The sequence below is a fragment of the Cnephaeus nilssonii genome (genome assembly GCF_951640355.1).
Source record: "Cnephaeus nilssonii genome assembly, chromosome: 2".
Classification (NCBI taxonomy): Eukaryota; Metazoa; Chordata; class Mammalia; order Chiroptera; family Vespertilionidae; genus Cnephaeus; species Cnephaeus nilssonii.
In genome coordinates this window covers 34276615-34296940 of record NC_137073.1, presented here as the reverse complement: position 1 = coordinate 34296940, position 20326 = coordinate 34276615, and the positions used below count along the sequence as shown (strand labels likewise).

The 20326-nt window shown below is 46.6% G+C and overlaps 1 protein-coding gene across 1 annotated transcript; it reads right to left on the bottom strand.

Annotated features, from left to right (window-relative positions):
• Nucleotides 1-984: 984 nt before the first annotated feature.
• Nucleotides 985-20320, bottom strand: MDH2 (malate dehydrogenase 2). Its single transcript, XM_079795382.1, has 9 exons — nt 20134-20320; nt 12430-12598; nt 9838-9921; nt 9055-9164; nt 7546-7671; nt 4101-4178; nt 3255-3354; nt 2774-2925; nt 985-1298 (listed from the first exon to the last, which is right to left on the bottom strand). Exons 1-9 carry the CDS (start codon nt 20197-20199, stop codon nt 1167-1169), a joined length of 1017 nt encoding a protein of 338 aa, XP_079651508.1. The 5' UTR covers nt 20200-20320; the 3' UTR covers nt 985-1166.
• Between the last annotated feature and the right edge of the window lie 6 nt (nt 20321-20326).

Here is a 20326-nt window from a genome sequence, read left to right as displayed (position 1 = left end):
CCAGACAAGCCTCAAAATGGCACATGAAGCATTATCTCAACTTATGAAATATGAAAAATTAAGAGGACAAATACTATTTATTACCAGCGACTTTTTTTTCTGCTTTATTTTTTTGCCTAAGTTTTAGGTTTTAAACAATGAACATGTATAACTTAAGAAAACAATGATGTCATACTTGACTGTAAAATCCATGTTTCAGTTCCACTGGGTGTCCATAGCTCCACCCGAACCTGCCCTTTCACCTTCAGTGGAAGGTCATCACCACTTGCCAGAAAGTTCTCCATTTTCACTGCAGAGACCACAGATTTGTGGAGCAGATGCACCCAACACTAAAGGGAATCAGGTCTCCCTTTAATTCCCTGCATTTGTCCTAAGCCAAGCAAGTACAATAAAGTCTCTCGCAGGTCGCTGAGGAAGAAAGACACAAAGCCGCCTTTCCCTCAGGACAGACAGCATTGTGTCCTCAGCCCTGCCACCCAGCTGGTATTTTGGTCGTTTCTGCCCCCATCCCAACTTTTCTCACAATACTGGCTATCGGATGTTAGTCACTTGAATATTACGGTTCCAACAGAAGAGGACAAAATTCAGAGTGGAACACAGGTCAGCCAAGGCAGCCCCACTGTAAAAGATGGTACTGTTCTCTTAGCCGGAAAATACCACACAGAAAGAAGCAGGGGCAGAAAACAGTGGCCTGGCATCAGGCACCGAGCTATTACCCCATGCGGGTGAAAGGACACTGAGGAATCAGGCCTGAGCTGACCCTTCTTTAGTTTACACTGTGGAATGCAATGGTGCAAAGAGTAGAGCTGGGGGGAGCAGTTACTGATATTTTAGACTTTCTTGAAGCTGCTGATGAAACCATCTTGCTTCAGTCTAATATTTAAATAACATGTAGTTTTTATTTGTGATGAAAGAGATGCCAAATACTCTGAAGTCAGCTCTAATGGGGAAGAAAGCACAATTTTTATGGAAGAGACCTTGAAAAAGAATATCAAAGCCTGCTTTTATTGATGCATCAGTAGTCAACTGACCCATGATCTGGAAGGGATGGTAATGTTAATACATATCCATCATCAAAACTGAAACAGAAAGATATCTGAAATGGCTTTTACAGTGACATGATGCCTTAATAAGTTAAGGAAATGGATTGCTCACTAACTGCTTTCTCATTTCATGTTCTTTACAAAGTCTTCTCCTTTCTTGATTGAGGCTTTCAGCTCAGGAATGGCCTCAGCTATCATCTTCTCTTCGAAAGAGGAGATTTTGCCGATGCCTAGATTCTTCTCAACACCCTTTTTCTGAGAGAGAGAGGAGACAATAGTTTTACAACAAAGTTAGTTTCCATGAATGAGTTTGTTATAGAAAACCCAACTTTAACTTCATCATCTCTGCCTAGATGATCCACACCTGTGGTTCTGGGCAGTTGCTGCAAATACCCAGAGCTCAGGCTTCAGCCCGACAGTCCTAGGCTGGGATCTGGACTGTGACACTATGCATGTACCCTGGACAATGGTTTCCACACCAAGACTGCTTCCTTATCTATAAAATGAGCATATTATTTACCTCAAGGGAGACTGTGAATACACATGGGAGACTTGGCCCATTAAGTACTCAACAATTAATGGCACTTCAAATTATTCTCCCTTACATAGAGCATACTTTCGGGTTCTAGTTTCTTTCCCAAGTTGGTAAAGGACTGAATAAACATTTTAATATCCACCTGAATTGAATGTAATTAAGTAGGTGAACGTCTGACATTAGGCAAACAACACTGTCTCTGCTACTGTCCATCTCCTTGGAAAGCCCTTCCTGACCTGGACAATCAGCCCTGTGTGCTCCTTTCCTAAAGGTCTCACCACATCCTGCTCACGCCTGTGCTGAACTGGTTACTGAATTAATCTGTTTAGTGTCAGTCTGTGCATCACAGAGAGCCCCTGAGGCCTGAGGCCACGTCTTATTGACCTTTGAACATCGGGTGTCTGTGGGAAGGGCCTCTTTGTGGCCCAGAAAGTCACTAATCTGTTTCTTTCTGGGAATGAGATGAAGGCCAGCACACATTTACCTGATTTCAGCATTTTCACACTTAAGAAAGAAATGGAAACCTTGGCTTGATGGTTTGTGTGAATGAGATCTAGGGGCAGTGGCTCACTGAAGACTCAAGAGTCAACCAAACAAAAAACCAGCCTGGCTGAAGCCAGCAATGTGACCAGATGGGCTCCGTCCTAGACACCAGTTTCAAGGGAACAATCAGCAGCACATCCCAAGAAGGAAAACCAGTGGGACGAGGAGCAAGGAACCAGGAATGCCTGAACTGGGAAGTGTAACAGCTGTGCATAATTTCCAGACTTCTTTGGAGGAAGAATTAGGCTTGGCAGGCCCTGAGGTCAGAACAAGAACTAACAAGTAGAAGTTACAGGGAGATGGCTACAGGCTGGGGTGGAGAAGCCTCTTCGTTCAGAGCAGCCTGTGGGAGCGTCTCTTTCAGAGAGGGTCTCATCAGGAAACACACTCAGGCAGCCACTGATGACCAGCTGTCAGGCCCACGGGCAATGCAATTCCTGTGCCAGGATGTGCCAAGCCCACAGTTTCTCTTGCTTTTTATTGTGATGCTCTTCCACCCTCAAAAACCCAAGCACAGGCCATGCAGTGAGATGTAGTGACTGCAAAAAAGAACTCTGAATTATGAAGCAGCCAGAGAGGGCAGAGCTACTAAGTCGTAACTAGCGCGAACTCTCCGTCCACAGTCAAGAGACCCAGCCTCTGGGATACATACCCCCAGCAGCAATGGTGTGGAGAAATAGGTACAGTCCGTTTCTTGGGACTTAACAAAGGAACATTCGACAACTCCTTCCTTTCCGTTGATTGCATCCAAAAGGGAAAAGACGAACCGGGCTCCAGCATATGCCATGGACAGGGTGGCAGAGCCTAGGGGGACACAGAAAGGTTAGCCAAGCTAGCACAGAGACTGTAAAATCCAGGTACGCCTGCCCTGCCAGCTAAATAAAGCACCGGTAAAATCTCTAGCTTTAGTCGTCCAGAATTTAGGTCAGCAGTCCTCAATCCACAATGGCATGAATTAGCTTTGCCAACCTCAAACACCACTCTACTCCACCGAGTGGGCGGAGCTACCCTCTGATACAGAGTTTTCTATCAAGTGAACATATAGGACACTTAGAAAAAGGTTTGCTCCCTGCAGTCTTCAACAGTGACTCTGGCATCAGCACCCCACCCATGAACTGCCTCCGAGACCCTACCTGCTCCAGCTTTAGCCTTGACCACCTCCGTGCCAGCCTCCTGGATCCGTCCAGTGAGGGTTGTCAGCTGGTCCTGGGGGAAGTCCACCTTGGGAGTGCACTGCAAGCAAAAGTCACAGGGATCCTGTGAGCAGGTTCAGATCCCACTCTCCTCACCCTATTCACAGAGGGTTCCTTGCATCATCAATACATGGGAAACCAAGAGCCTTTCTTTAAAGAAAATGTCAACTTTGTTGGGAGGTGTAGTGAATTCGACCTTACCAGCAATGGACTAGGCTATTTCACTTTAGCCATTCTCTAACAGTTCCCCAGTCTTCCTTTGTCTTTCGTAACAATGTCAAGAGTATTGTCACTCATTTTGCAGAATGTCCATTAGTTTGGATCTGTAAGGTGTTTCCTTGGGATTTTGTGTAAGGTTATGCATTTTTGGCAAGATTAGCACAAATATTTTGTGTCCTTCTCAGTGCACTGTATTCGGGTTTATGAGGTTGATTTGATACCATTCTTAGTGGTGTTACCTGGTCCCTAGTCTAGTTTTTACACAAAGCAGCTTTGCCTGCTCTGACCTCAGCAGAAATTCATGAATGTTTCTATCAGCAGTTTCACTGTGTGCTGGAGCTGGCTGCTTTGAGCACCTTCTGACTGCACTCACCCCATACAACTGTGGACCCTAAACACTGAAAGCTGACCACAGCCCCCCACCAGTCAAGAAACCCCTGGACAACTGGGGTGGGGCTGCATCCCTAGCATCCTTTCAAAATACAACAGATCTTTGTAATCTTTGTCAGTCTGACCTGAGTGCCTCAAAGTGGATCTTAAGGCTTCTTGGCAAGGTCACAAACATACCTGAGAGATCAGGGGGATGATGGTCTTCCCAGCATGGCCGCCAATGACAGGAACATTGACTCGAGCTGGATCCAAACCCTGGTCAACAAAATGTGAAACATGATTAACTTTGAACAAGCTCTTTTGAATATAAAATATGTCACATCTACCCAAAACACCAATATTGGGAAAATCCACAGAAATCAGAAAACAAAATATTAGAAGAGACTGACTACAGCCTTGCGCAAATGGCCCCGCCCCACAGTCTGACATCAGTCTGAACACAGGCAGTGAGGAGTAACTTGTCATCTTGTGAGGTCATGAGGTTTTCCCTTTATAATGAGTTGAAAACTGCCTCCTTGTAGGCACCCCCTGCACTGGTCCCTATCAATCTATCTTCTCAGAATCAAAGAATGACAGTCCTCTTTCCCACAGCTAATGTTATTCCAATGCACAAGCCCAGATTCATGTGCCCACACTTCGTAAAAGAACAAGTCAAAGTAAACTTCAAAACAATTTCAGGAAACTAGGGGTGAGAAATCTGTCAACTCAAACAATGATTGGGACAGAAAGAACAAAACTGGGAAAGCTCAGAACACCCTGGTTCATTAGTGGGCTAGCTGAGAGACTGGTTCGTTTGTTAAACTGAGGTACAATGCCCCTGAAGACTCTGTGAACCAGGTATTCTTATGACAGTCAAAAAAAGAACCTGGTACAAGTTATGGGTCGGAGATGAACCTTTTCCAAATGCTGCAGCTGCTGAAGAGAGCAGCCCTAAGTTAGGAACCGCTAAGCCTCTGGTGGTGGTGGTGGGGCGGGGGGGAGGACAGGGAGGAGCCCAGGGCAGACAGGAATAGCAGGATCAATTGAGAAGCAGGGAGTTCAGAAGCCAAGGTGCTGTGCCAGTCACCGGGTCACAGGCATGAAAAAAGCCCCTGCTTTTGAGAAACCTGATGTCTAATGAGACAATACAAAGGGCCGTTCCAGCACAACACTATGGAAGCCAGAGGAGCACTTCATCAGCCTGGGGAAGGCTTCCTGGAACTGACTTCATTCACCTGGGAAGGAACAGGAGGACTTACCCCAAGGGAAGCATATTCTAGGCAAAAGGAGCAAAGGCCAGGGGGTATGAAGAACGCACATAACATCAGCAGTGTATGAAATGTAAACTAGACAATTTTTGCGAGCCTAGTGGAAAGGGAATGCGGAAGTAAAAGGGGTCCAGGTGGCTGAGAGGGCTGAGGGAGGAACCAGGCACTGGGAGCTTAAGGGTCAATTCTGACTCAGGCAATTTTTCAGAATGTCAGACAGACTGAGGTAAAGGGCAGTTCACTTAGCTGACACTTGTCAAGCACCAGATTCTCTGGGAGGGGCCAAGATCCTCCATCCACCACCTCTAACAGTAAAGCTTCTAGGATGAGAAGCACTATCTAATAGGACTTTCTATAAAAACTAGAGGCCCGATGCATGAAATTCATGCAAGGGCTCGACCGGCCCTTGCAGCCTCGGCTTCATCCAGAAGGTCGTCTGGATGGTTGTTCTGCTATTCGGTCTCATTAGCATATTAGCTCTTTATATTATACTAGAAGCCCGTTGCACGAAGTTTCGTGCAATAGACTTTCACCTGGCTGCCAGCACCAGTTTTCCACCAGCAGCAGTTTGATCAGAGCGCCTCCCACCAGCGCGATCGGCTACCCCGAGAGGAACTCCGATTGGGGAGGTGCTCCGATCGGTGGGTGGCCAGAGGAAAACTGGTGCTGGCGGAAAACTGTTGCTGGCAGCCACGCAATCGGCCACCCCGAGTTCCGCCACCAGCCTCTTCCGCAGGCCCCATGGGTCCTTCCGCAGTGTCGTCGGCCTAAGCCGGCGGGAGGCGGGGACTCGCGAGTCCCCGCCCCCCGCTCCTACCGCCAGCCAATCGGCCACCCTGAGTCCCCCCCCCCCCCCCGCCTCCAGCTGGCCCAATCGTGGGCGTAGCAGAGTGATGCAATTTGCATATTACCTTTTTATCATGTAGGATAGGATACAGCAGTCATATGTGGCCATCAAGCACCTGAAATTTGACTAGTGTGATGGAGGGCAAGTGCTTCAAATTTTATTTATCTAATTTAACAGCCACATGTAGTTACTGCACTGTGCACAAGTAGGGGCCCAGGGAAAACGGTGTGCTCTGACAGCTGGCAGCACCATGGGAACTCTAAGAGAATGAGCACTACTGCTTCCAGCAAACTGGGGTACAAGCTTCAGGAAGCCGGAACCCTGGCTCTCCAGCTTGTGCACTCTCAGCTTCAATGTGATCGTCTCCATAAAGCCTTCAAGTGTCTCTCCATTCAACAGAGCTCCCAAGGCCTGGGGCCATGTCTTATGGACCTTGATGACCACCACACCTAGAATCAAGCCTGAAGAATATGCTGAAGTATGAATTAAAGGAGGTCATCATCAGAACTCCAGAGACAGACCTGTCTGGTGCACAGGGGAGTAAAATAAAGGCCAACAGTCCTGTGTGTGCACTTCCCACTAAGCTGTGTGCATGACAATGTTCCCTACTTTAGAGAGGCTCCTCTTATCTAAAAAGTCAGGAAAAAAATGGTCTGAAGTTCAAGGAAACTTTTTGGGGCTAAAATAAATGGTTCTGCTGGATTCATAACCAAAAAGATTATATAGCAAGTTGTGAAAGGCACGAAAAACGCCAGACCTAGCACTGATGCCAAACCCACCTCAGGATGAGCCCACAGCTCAGTCCAGCAGCCCAGGAAGAAACAGACAGCTGGCAAGATCAGAACTCCCCGAGAAAAGCTACCGCAGGTAACCCAAGAAGGGGAGTCAGAACTACAGCCTGGGGACAGCAATTCTGCTATCTTAGGATCTATCCAATAATTTATCTAATGATTAGCAGGTAAATCCTGTTAATACTAGTTTTCAGAGGCAATGAGCTTGGAGAGCACAATTCAGTCCAGCCAATGAGAAACCCAGGGAAAGCCTGAACCTCTAAAGCATCAAGAAGAGAAGAGTAAGCTAAGTCAAGACTAAAGCTGTTGGTTTAAACCTGCAGGGGCCTGCTGATGCCCCAAGAAAATGTGAGAGCTATTTCCCACCACAGGGCAAGCTATTAAAAACATGTAAGCCCAGCCAGGGTGGCTCAGTGGTTGAGCCTCCTCCCATGAACCAAGAGGTCACCGGCTCGATTACCGGTTAGGGCACATACTGAGATTGCAGGCTTGATCCCTAGTAGGGGGCATGCAGGAGGCAACCCACTGGTGTTTCTCATCCATGTTTCTATCTCTCTATCCCTCTCCCTTCTTTAAAATCAGTAAAAACATATTTTAAGAAATAAAAAATGATTAAAACCCCCAAATTACAAGTGACCTGTAAATGCCCTGATGTCTTCTATGCCCATAAAAGAACCAAGGATGGCCCAGAGAAGTTCAGAAACGGGAGCTTGAAAGATACCCGATGTGGCTCTTACCTTCAGTTCTGCAACAAAAGCATTGGCTCTGACAACGTCCAGGGTTGTCACCCCAAATATCTTATTAGGGTTGTATACTCCATGCTTCTTAAAAACTTCAGATGTGATTGGGATGGTGGAGTTAACCTAATAAATCCAAGAGACAGCATAATTTGCCAGGCATTCTGAGAACACAGTCAGGTATCAAGAGATGGGTTATAGGGTGGACTTCCTCCGCTACCAGCGCGCCTCCTTTCCCCTCCACGTGAACAAGGGAACTCTGCACCGCAGCCGGCGCTCTTCCCCGCAGTGGCCCCAGCCCACAGTTCAAATACACACGACACCCTGGAACTACTAACTTTAAAATGTGACGATGGCTACACAGGGCATCTTCGGCTCCAGCTAGAACCTACACCTGAATGGCCATTCCTAACAAAACAGCACAGCACAGGGCTAAAAGCTCAGATGGCACAGGGTCAAGTCCCAGCTCTGTCACTCCATTAGTAACCCGGGGAAAGCTACTTTAACTCCCTAAGACTTGGGCTCTTTATCTGTAAACGGGGATAAAACTACCTCATAAGGCTGTTGAGAAGATTAAATGACTATGTACATGGCAAGTGCCTAACACTTGGTTCACAGAAACAATATAATTAAAACTAAACAGCAAGATATATATTAGGCACTAGTCAGCTCCCTGATAAAAGAAGCAACTGCTTTCTACTTTTGACCAAATGGCCCTGAGGAAGGGTGAGCAGGCTGGGAAAGACAGGATCCTCTTCTCAGAGGCCACTGCATAAGCTCTGGGTGTTTATCAACGGTCACGTTCCTCAGTCAACATCACTATCATGGCCCTGTCATACTCAGAGGCCAGAATCCAGGCAATCAGGAGGGAGGAATGAATGAAGAGGGCTGCTGCTAAATACAGGTCACGTTCCTCAGTCAACATCACTATCATGGCCCTGTCATACTCAGAGGCCAGAATCCAGGCAATCAGGAGGGAGGAATGAATGAAGAGGGCTGCTGCTAAATACAACCCAAGGGCCTGCTAGGACAGTCGTGGGAACCTTCTCAGAGAGGACACAGCAGAGTTTCTGAACTGAAGATTAAGCAGGCAGGACCTGATGTGACTGCATATGAGATACATGTGTAAGTCTGAGAAGAAAGGGAGTGTTGGGGAACCAGGAATTGCAAACCCTGGGTAGAACATAGTAAAAGGAGTTCAACAGGTTCCCACAATCATGGCTGGAAGAAGCCTTAAGAATGGACTTATTTTCCAGGTTGAGAAACTAAGATTATTCAGATAAGGGAAGTGATTTGCCCAAAGGCATACAGTTGATGGAAAAACCAGGTTAAAACTCACTTAGTCTATGCCAGAAAGAATCCTTAGGAAATAAATGTAAGGACCTCTTTTTAGTGCCTCCAATTTACCATTTCAGTATGTTAGTCTGATTATTCTCCCTATAAGACATTAGCACACTTTTACTGTGAACTTTTGTATGTATCAGCAACCTACCCGACAGCAGCACTCACCGGATTTGCAATGACACAGATCATGGCCTCAGGGCAATTCTGGGCACAGGCAGCAGTCAGGGTGGCCACAATTGTGGCATTGGTGTTGAACAGGTCATCCCGAGTCATGCCTGAGAATGATCCAATTCAAGATGTTCACAAAGCATAGGACAAATTTCTAAATATGTGCCAAGAGCTGTGTGTTAGCTGTCAAACATGAGTGACACAGGGTCCCCGTTTTATATATTTAAATATATTTTTATTGATTTCACACAGTGAGAGGAAGAGATGGAAACATCAGTGATGAGAATCATTGATCGGCTGCCTCCTGCACGCCCCCCACTGCTGATTAAGCCCACAACCCTGGCATGTGCCCTTGACCAGAATTGAACCCGGGACCCTTAGTCCGCAGGCTGACGCTCTATCCACTGAGCCAAACCAGATAGGGCAGGGTCCCCGTTTTAAGTTAAACTACCTTGTAGGGAAAACAGTCCAGTGTGACAAGGGCTGAAACAGAGGTCTGTGAGGGTGGGGAGTGGGGATGGGAGTCAGGAAACATGGTATCTGAGGAGGACGGTCATGAAGAATTCCCAAGGTGGAGACAGGTGGAAGATAGGGCATTCCAGGCTGGGGAGGAGGGATGAGCAGGAAACACATGAGGCCTTGATTTTTATCCCACGGGCAATGGAGAGCTTTGAAATTTTTTTCTGCAGCAGAGAGATCTGACTAGATTCATTTTTCATGGAAAACCACTTCCTCAACTGACTTGTAGGGAGATGCTAGGGAAGGCTTTCAAATACACACCTGGTTTTCTCGGGACTCCAGCTGGAATAACCACCAAATCACAACCTTTCAGGCAGTCTGGCAGCTGCTCAGGTCCGAGGTAGCCTAGAAAAAAACGCCCAAGAGAGCAATCTTATAGTTTGCAACCAAGAGAGGCTAGCACATCTATAGGGACAGAACCCAGAGAACCGCCCCACCTGTGTCCAATGCTGACCACAGGCCACAGAAAGGCTGGCAGGCCCACCTGTGACGTGATTCCTTTCCTTGAGGACTGCCATCCTGTGAGCCTGACATTTCTGGCTGGCAGGAATGCCCCTCTTTCTACTTTCCTCCAGCCTCCATTTGCCCAGGCCTGGATTCAGAACGGGTTAACCCTCCAGGTTTGCATAAAACCAAACCAAGCCAGCTGCTAATCTTTACTCCCTAGCACATGTAAGTCATTCTCAGCTCCCAGTTAGAAGAGTTGCTTACTCTACATCATGATCATCCTAACAAAAGTGCCATCTTAGGGTCAGACCAGAGGGCACACTTAAGGCCACGAAAAAAACCCTACGCTGATAAAAAAGAACTCTTAAGTATTAGTACCTATTTTGTTTATTCCTAGTATCTGAGGAAAATAAGGTCTATATTCAAGGATTTCAGGGAAATTTGCTCCAAGACCAAATCTGCTTTGATTTTAATAGACTTTTTCCTTATTTGCAAAAGCTTTCAGAAACTCAAATCTACAACACAAAAGAAAATGAACAAACAAATTCAGAGGGACTATGGAAGGCTCATAAACATATGACTTGCAGCCTCCTGTGTTGTTTGTACCTTTCTGGACAGTAATTTGGTACTTTATAGTAACAGCGTTAATGTAGTCACACTTACTCTAAGTGCCCTAAGGACTCTAAGAAACAAAATAGAAAGATGAGGATATTTATCACAGCTTATATATTTAGAGGAAAACAGGAAAGAGCCAATGGCCAACAGTGTGGGAATAATAATAAGTGATAAACTATAGTAAAGCTTTAAAAGGATGTCACCAAGAAGTTGGTACATGGGAAATGTTGCTAAGGTGTGAGGGTAAAATAAGCAGGACATACAATTTTATGTAATTACTAGAGGCCTGGTGCATGAAATTCATGCACGTGTGTGTGTGCGCGCGCGCGCATCCCTCAGCCCAGCCTGCACCCTCTCCAATCTGGGATCCCTCTCACAATCCAGGACTGCTGGCTCCCAACTGCTCGCCTGCTTGCCTTCCTGATTGCCCCTAACCGCTTCTGCCTGCCAGCCTGATCACCCCCTAATCACTCCCCTGCCAGCCTAATTGATGACTAACTGCTCCCCTGCCAGCCTGTTTGCCCCTAACTGCCCTCCCCTTCAGGCCTGGTCACCCCTAACTGCCCTCCCCTGCAGGCCTGGTCCCCCCCCAACTGCTCTCCCCTGCAGGCCTGGGTCCCTCCCAACTACCCTTCCCTGCAGGCCTGGTTGCCCCCAACTTCCCTCCTCTGCCGGCTTGGTCACCCCTAGCTGCCCTCCCCTGCAGGCTTGATCGCCCCCAACTGCCCTCCCTTGCAGGCCTGGTCCCTCCCAACTGCCCTCCCCTGCTGGCCATCTTATGTGTTGGAATGATGGTCAATCTGCATATTACTCTTTTATTAGATAGGATAGAGGCCTGGTGCATGGGTGGGGGTGGGGGCCGGCTGGTTTGCCCTGAAGGATGTCCCGGATCAGGGTGGGGGTTTCCTTGGGGCGTGGGGCGGCCTGGGCGAGGGGCCTGTGGTGGTTTGCAGGCCGGCCACGCCCCCTGGCGACCCAAGGGGAGGCCCTGGTATCTGGGGTTTATTTATCTTCTACAATTGAAACTTTGTAGCCTGGAGCAGAGCCAAGCCTTCTGCTTGCTCCGTGGCGGCAGCCATTTCTGTTGGGATTTATGTATCATCTATAATTGAAACTTTGTAGACTTAAGCGGAGGCCTGGGCCTGCCAGGGTGTGCGGAAAGCTTGGCTTCCTCCATCGCCGGGGAAACCCAAGCCTCCCTCCTGCTCTCTGTGGCCATAGCCATCTTGGTTGGGTTTATTTGCATATTCGCTCCTGATTGGCGGGTGGGCGTGGGTTGTGGGCATGGCTTGTGGGCATAGGGGAGTGATGGTTAATTTGCATATTACTCTTTTATTAGATAGGATTACTTCTTGGATAACATATCTCTATCTCCCAAATAAGAAGGCAGATTTGTCTAAGGTGGCCATGCTTTGGAGAAGGTAACCCTGGGTGGTGAGTTGGCCCATAAAATGGGCATGAGACCTACAATGACTAGGAACAGCATTTCTCACTGCCCCAAGTCCCAGCAGGAGGCTCCCCTTCACCATCTTCACAATACTATTCAAGTTAGAAAAAATTTCAAATGGACAGATCACACCATCTTTATTTTTTGGAAAGACACTGTTACTTAAATTTTTATAGACTCAAGTCCAAAAAAGTGTGATCATTTGTAAAAGTTAATTCTAAACTAAACATGAACATCCCAAGTCTCTGAACATCTAGTTTCATCCAAGGCTCTCACTGTAAACTTGGATCCTAGCCTCCTAGGGAGAAGAGATGTAAGTTTTCCAGGCCCAGCGTGCCCAGTACCTTTCACAGTCGCTCTGGTTTCAATGTGGCTCAAATCTGCAGCCACTCCAGGTGTATGAGCAATATCATAGAGGGTCAGGCGGCTCACCAAAGGGCTATTCTTCAGGAGAAGCGAAAGGGGCTGCCCAATTCCTCCAGAAGCCCCGAGCACAGCTACTTTAGCATTGTTCTAAAAAGAGGCACAGAGAAAGAACTCTTAAGATACAATCAGCATTAAATGGATTCACATTAAAAGGATACCTCCTGCAAAGTACTGCACTGGCCTCTTACTGCACAGATGCCAAAGGAAGATACAACTGTAATTGTACCGTCCAAAGATCCAGTTTCCTTGTGAAGGTTAGAGGCTTGCCTCAGGAACATGGGGAAGAACTCATGTCTGTAGAGATTTGTGACAGGGTATACTTATAGCAGCCTCTGAAAGATGAATAAGCTTTACTCATTCAGGCAGCTGGACTGGTAGCAGCCTTACTTTCAATCTGCAATCTTAAAAACTATAAACTAACTTTTATTGAGCACCTACCCACAGGCTAGCCATCACACATGGGACTGCAGTAATGAAGACCTCTGCTGGCTCTGGAGGGGACAAGCAAGCAGATGTGTGAGAAGCTGAGGGAAAAGAGCTATGTATACTGTGTGCAAAAGAGACAGGGTGGCAATCAACTGCCTGGGGGAAGAGGGATCAGGTAAGATTCCAGCATAATCTTGGCTGGAGCCTAAGGCAGGATTAGGAGGGATGTATATGTTTAAAAAGCTCCTTCTCTCCCAGGTAAGTTAGATCTGCATGCAGCCCAAGAATCCAGCCCAAGAATCCTTACCCCAAATCAACTCCCAAACTTTGGTGTTCATTAGAATCACCTGCTGAGGTCACAAAACAAAACCAACAGAGGGTCAGGCTCCTTCAAATAGGCTCTATCAAGTTCCTCAAGTGATTCTGACACCAAAGTTTGAGAATCACTACGGCTCCACATCAAGCAGCAGTTGGCCTGGGCATGTCAGCTGGAAGCTTTAAGAGTGATAACTTAGTTGGGAGGGCAGGGGTCAGTCCAAAGAAACTAACTGCCTCATTAACATCTGCAACAACAAAACTAGAAGCATTTGTATCACTTTATTGGTCAGCTAACTGGCACTAAAGTCATAAAACCTGACTTTAAACAGCCACTCAGAGTTAAGTAGATCTAATTGGTCATCATCTAATCGCCTTCATTTTTTAAAAAACAGCTTCATTGAGATGTTATTTTCCATACCATACAATTCACTCATTTAAAATGTACAATCCAATAGTTTTTAGTAAATTCAGAGTTGTATAATCATTACCCTATAAAGCAACTCTTATTTTCCATTTCCCTACAACCCCTGGCAACCACTAACCTTCTTTCGTCTCTATGGACCTGCCTTTGCCTATTCTGGGTATTTCACATATGAATGGTATCACACAACACACGGCTTTTTATGTTGGCTTCTTTTACTAATCATAATGTTTTAAAGGTTAATCCATGTTGTTATCAGTACCCCATTGCTTTTAGCCATTCATCAGTTGATGGACAACTGGGTTATTTCCACCTTTTGGCTATCATGAATAGTGCTGCTATGAAGATGCATGTATAAGTTTTTGTGCAGACATGTGTGTGTTTTTTAATTTTATTGATTTTTAGAGGAAGGGAGAGGGTTAGAGAATGAAAAACACCATTGATCGGCTCCTCTTGCACACATCTACTGGGGATTGAGCCGGCAACTCAGGCATGGTGACCTCTTGGTTCATGGGTCGACATTCAACCATTGAACCACACCGGCAGGGCTGTTTTTAATCTCTTGGTTATATACCGAGGAGTGGAATTGATGGGTCATGTGGCTACTCCATGTTTAACCTTTTGAGAAACTGCTAGACTGTTTTCCAAAATGGCTGATATTCATCCATTAAAGCCCACTACAATAAAACAGGCACCTACTTCTGCTACACGCCAGACTGACTTGCCCGCAAAGACTCGCAAACTTAACACCTAGTGTAACAAGTGGCACTGAGGCAGATTCTCAGAAGAGCAGCAGCACAAATAGGGGTGGAATAAACTGTTAGAGGGGGGTTTGAAGGATGGTAGTTTACCAGGTAGATAATGGAGGGAGGAGACAGGTAGTCCTGACAGTTCTTTATGACTCTAGCACTGTTGGATACACATGAGAAAGGAAGAAGGGAGGGCCAAGCACAGAATTATTGGGTCCTGGCGGGCAATGGGGAACTACAGAAGAGCCTCAAAAGCTGGGAAGAACATGACCAGATCTGGGTTTTAGAAAGACATGAGACAGAGTGGAAGATGGACTGGAAATATACAATAGAAGCAAGGAGACTACTGTAATAGTTTAAACATGATTGAAGAGTGGGCTAAAGGGAGCAGCAAGGATGGGTAGATTATGAGGGATTTGAGGAATAGTAGCTATAGATTAAGTCTCCCCCTTCCCATCTTCACCCAAATGGTGAGTAGAGGAAGGAACCTGGGGTGACAATTTCTGGCTCAAGCAGACAGCACTGCCTTTAACCAATAGAGAGAACTGACGAGAGTTTAGAGGTTTTGAAGAAAGGATAACGAATTGTTTGGCACACTGAATTTGGGCCACTTGAAACATCCATGCACAGTAGGTCCCTGGACAAAAGACTTGGTCAGGAGGTCACAGTGTCTGCACTGAAATTAATGGAAGCCAGGAACATGGACAAGACACAAAAAGGAACAGAATGAGAAGAGCACTAGGGACAGAACACCAGCATTTAAGGGGTAGGAGGAAGGCCACCCCACCCCAGACATTTTAAACAACCAATTCAATGACTACTTCTTGGTGATCTTTCCTATAAGGGGCAGGCTTTATTATATAGTAACCAGAGGCCCGGTGCATGAAATTTGTGCACTGGGGGCGGGGGCCCTCAGCCCACCCTCTCACAGTCCAGGAGCCCTTGGGGAATGTCTGACTGCTGGCTTAGGCAGGGAGCGGGCCTAAGCCAGCAGTCAGACATCCTTAGCCCTTTGCACTCGCTTGCTTTTTTCTCGATTCCTTTATTCTAATGCTAACCGTGTCGAGTCACACTCGACATCCGAGTGCAAAAGGTTAGCACTGCCGCGAAGTGGCTCCCACCACCGCTGCTGCGCTTGCCAGCCATGAGACCAGCTTCTGGCTGAGCAGCGCTCCCCATGGGAGCGCACTGACCACCAGGAAGCAGCTCTTGCATTGCGCATCTGCCCCCTGGTGGTCAGTGGGCATCATAGCGACCGGTCATTCTGCTGTTTGGTCGATTTGCATATTAGCCTTTTATTAGAGGATACTCTGCCTGAAACTCAAGTCATCCAGCAACCTCATTTACTGGGAACAAAATGTTAACAGCTGGCCATCAATCAGGGTCTGCTCTGGGGCAGGCAGTGAGCTTCATCTTTCTACATATAATTCTCACAACTCTATCTATATAAAAACCTAAGTGACCGAATGACAGAATGACCACTCAACGCAGGAGCTGCTCCCTGGTGCCAGATGCAGGGCTCAGCTGGTGAGTGGTACGAGCCTCTCCCGATCGGGACTGACTGGGCGCGAGCCTGCGGCAGGCGCAGTGGCGTCGGGATGAGCGGGAGCAGCAGGCGGTGTTGGACTGCTGGTTTCAGCCCAATACCCGCAGGCCACGCTGAGGGACCCCACTGGTGCACAAATTTGTGCACCGGGCCTCTAGTTAAATAATATTAACAGATAAATTTTATAGGTGAGGAACTGAAGCAAAGAGGTTGTAATATACCTAGACTCACAAAGATAGCAAGTGATGAAGCTGGGATACAGACCAAACATAGGCAATTTGAATCTGGAATTTGGGATCTTAAAAAGAGTCATAGAGAAAATAGATCTATTCTAAGTCCTGTTCTAGAGCTCACTCCCACTATACAAAAGGCATTCTTCCTCTCTAGGTCTCACTCAAGTCCCCAACCAAAATTCCAGATATTGTGTTGTTGTTTCTAAACTAAACTCACAAATGAGACGGGAGCCTAGTCCTGGCTGGTAGGCAGGCAGCTGCCAGGAAGGTAGGAGACAAACTGAGAAAAGAGAGCAGATACAACAACTCAAAGCACTGTGTGTGGTCATCTAGGGCAGCCGTCTACTCTGGATCCTTTCACTATTACTAACTGTATTCGACAGCAACTGATACTGGTAATAATGGGCTTCTGTTATCAAAAACAAAAATCAAACCAAACAAACCCAAAACCAAAACAACCCCACACAGTGCAATCTGCTTAAAGAGTGAAAACTCTAAATGCATATACTACAACTAAGATTTGCAATTTTTTTTTAATAAAATGCTCACCTGAGGATATATTTTTCATTGATTCTAGAAAGAGGGGGGTGTGGGGGGGAGGGAGAGAGGGAGAGAGGGAGAGAGGGAGAGAGGGAGAGAGGGAGAGAGGGAGAGAGAGAGAGAGAGAGAGAGAGAGAGAGAGAAACATCCATCAGTTGCCTCCATACTTACCCAGACCAGGGATTGGGCTCGAGACCTTTTGGTGCATGGGATGATGCTCTAACTGAGCCATACTGGCCAGGACTTTTATTTAAGTTGCTCCTTTAAAGATGAACCCTAACCATGGCCTCTGTGGTTACAGCGTCATCCCACACACCTAAGAGTCTTGGGTTCAATTCCCAGTTAAGGGCATGCACCTGGGTTGCAGGTTTGATTCCTGTGGCACATGTGGGAGGCAACATCTCTCACATAGATGGCTTTTTTTTTCTCTCTCTCTCTCCCTTCCACTCCCTCTAAAAATATCAGTGGAAAAAGTATCTTTGGGTGAGGATTTACAAAAAAAAAAAAGAAAAAGAAAAAAGATGAACCCTTGACTTCACAGAAAACTAGTCAGACCAATTCAGAACCTGAGATCTGGCAACCATATCCACTTCCAGATCTTCAATTATCATCTCCATATCTTTTCCCTAATCATAGGGACTCCCAAATTCCAACGCCACATTCCCAGTTGTGTTAGGCATTTCACTGGTCCCACAAACCCAACTGTCTAAATAAATTTATTTTCTTTACCTCTCCCATCCCAAATGGCACCTGTGTTCTCCCAAATTCAAACGTTTGAACCAAATTCTGCCTCCTCCCTTATTAGAAACACCCACCTAGGACATGAAGGACTTGGCACATCAAATATCTTCCCATTATCTAACTTAGGTCCTTAGTATCACCTCTAAACCATCCTTTGTATCATTTCCTTGCTCAAAAAGCTTCTGAAGTTCCTCAGGCCCAAATTACTCAGCCTGGCTTCTAAGGCTGACCAGGGCAGTGGTTCCAATGTGGGAAGCACAAGATAATTCCAGGATAAAAATGGCCAAGTTTGTGTTTTTGTTTTTATCTGATAAAGAATTCTAGCCCTAGCCGGTTTGGCTCAGTGGACAGAGCATCCGCCCAGGGACTGAAGGGTCCTGGGTTTCTGGTCAAGGGCACATACCTCAGTTGTAAGTCCAATCCCGGCCTTGGTCAAGATGCATGTGGGAGGCAACCAAATGACGTGTCTCTCTCACATCTGTCTTTCCCCCTCCCTTCTACTGTCTCTAAAAATCAATGGAAAAATATCCTCAGGTGAAGATTAACAAAAAATAAAAAAGAAACTCTAGCAAGAGACAGATTGACCTGATGCCCTCACTAGGGTCCTTAAGTCAGTCAAGTCCTATATGACACACAAGATGAAAACAACCTAGGAGCAGGTCATTCACTCGGTCACTTTCAGTGTGCTGAGGTGGTTATTGTTTGTATATTACAAAATCTCATCAACTTAGTTACTATTTATAAAAACACAGCCTTTAAGTGGTGGACGCTTTACTATGAGGTGAGAGTCCTTGGTAATCCAGAGGTTAGTTCATGATCTCTGGAAAAGAGCTGTCTATAAACTTGCTGACCTTTCCCAGGTTGAGGAGTGGTTGTCAACAGTATACTGCTTAGCAACTGTTTTGAAAATGGACAGAAGAGTAACACTTGCTTCATTTACACATTTGCTTTTTAAAGTCTCTTCTAGTTTGTTTTTAAATTTCTATTTTTTGTTTGTGTTATACTCTAGCACATATCCGTAGAAATAAACACATTGAGGTTGTTCTGCTCTACACATTTTTACTGTAAAGGATACAGGATCTAAGGTCTCTAGACCAGGGGTCCTCAAACTTTTTAAACAGGGGGCCAGTTCACTGGTTCTCAGACCGTTGGAGGGCCGGACTATAGTTAAAAAAAAACAACTATGAACAAATTCCTATGCACACTGCACATATCTTATTTTGAAGTAAAAAAACAAAACGGCAAAAACACCCGCATGTGGCCCGCGGGCCGTAGTTTGAGGACGCCTGCTCTAGACCAATGTAACATCTGGCTCAAACTCATCTTTCTGACATATTGCCTTTCCAACATCTCTACTTGTATGTATAACAGGCATTTTAAACTCAACATATATAAAACTGATATATTCCAACTGCCCCAAACCGCTCTCTTCCAGTAGTTTTTTCCCCACCTCAGCAAACCCCAAAGCCTCAGAGTCCTCCATTCTCCTCTTTCTCTCAGTACCCCTCACCAAATCATGTCAGTAAATCCCACTGTCTTACCTTTGGTCAGTTCCCTTCTCCCACTCCTCAGCATCAATCTTCATCACCTCCTATAGTCTTAAATTGACTCATTTTTGGCTTATCTCAAGTGCTACTTCTCATTCACCTTGATATCCCCTGCAACACCCAGCCCAATTCTTGACAATCACGGATACTCGATACTTATTTTTCACATGAATTAAATGCACAGAAAAGTGATCTGAAGGACAGAAACCAGATAAGAAATTTGGAATCTCCTTTAATAATCACCCCCCTTTTGGGTGTGGCAAGGTAGGCATCTCCTGGGTTTTGATTTTGGTTGTAATTAGAATCACCTGGGGCACTGGTAATCATAGAGGCCCAGAACCTACCCTCTTTAATTAAATACTGGCCTGTTCTTTATTAGCTTTTTGGTGATTCTGCCACACGCCAGAGTTTGAGAACCACTGTTCTAAAAAATATAGCTAAAAATAGCTTAGGCTTTAGTAATCCCAGGCCAAGTAATGCACTGTTACAACACTGGGGGCAGGCCCAGTCCACTACAGCATAAGGATCCTTCATAAAAGTCCTTAAGAGGAAGTAGTGTTCAGGTTCTTGAAGGGCTGGTTATCCAAAAACCATTGACAGTGATCAGGAGAGCTGAATTTTAATACTCTGGCTAAATGACTGTGTTAACTTTGGACCAGTTCTCTACCCTCGGTACCACGCCTATCTGTACTATGGAGTTAATAATTACACATTATTTGTACGGATGCTGCAAGAAGAACAAGGTTATTCACTCAACGTTGCATAAAAACGTAAATTACTTTCGACCCTAGATCCCTGGCTTCTCAACCTTGAAGGATTGCAGTCTAAGAGCAAGCAAGCCCTCTGGAGGACCCCGGGGAGGGGGGGGTCGAGCTTGGGGATTCGAAGAAGTGCACTGGTTCTGGAGTTGGGGCACCTTCCCCTCTCTCTCCCGCACTTCCCGCCCGGTAACAGGACCAGCCTAGGGTGCCCAACCGCCGACCCGTACCCGGCGGCCCTGCGGTGCAGGCTGGCCCCCGGGTCAGGGCTGCTCGCGAGCTAGGGACGCACGTGGCCCAGGCCGGGGGCTTCCGCCTGCAGCCAGCCCCTCGTCGGGCCTACCTGGGCCGAGGTGCTGAAGCTGCGGCGGAGAGCGGCGCCGGCAGGCCGAGCGAGGGCGGAGAGCATGGCTGGGGCGGGCGGGGTGCGGACCAGCAAGCGAAAGAGCTGGCGGCGGGCAAGTGACTCCAACGACCTCCACAGGATGCAGGGCCTCCGGGCTCTGTTCCGCTGGGCCTCGCGAGAGGAGGCCAAC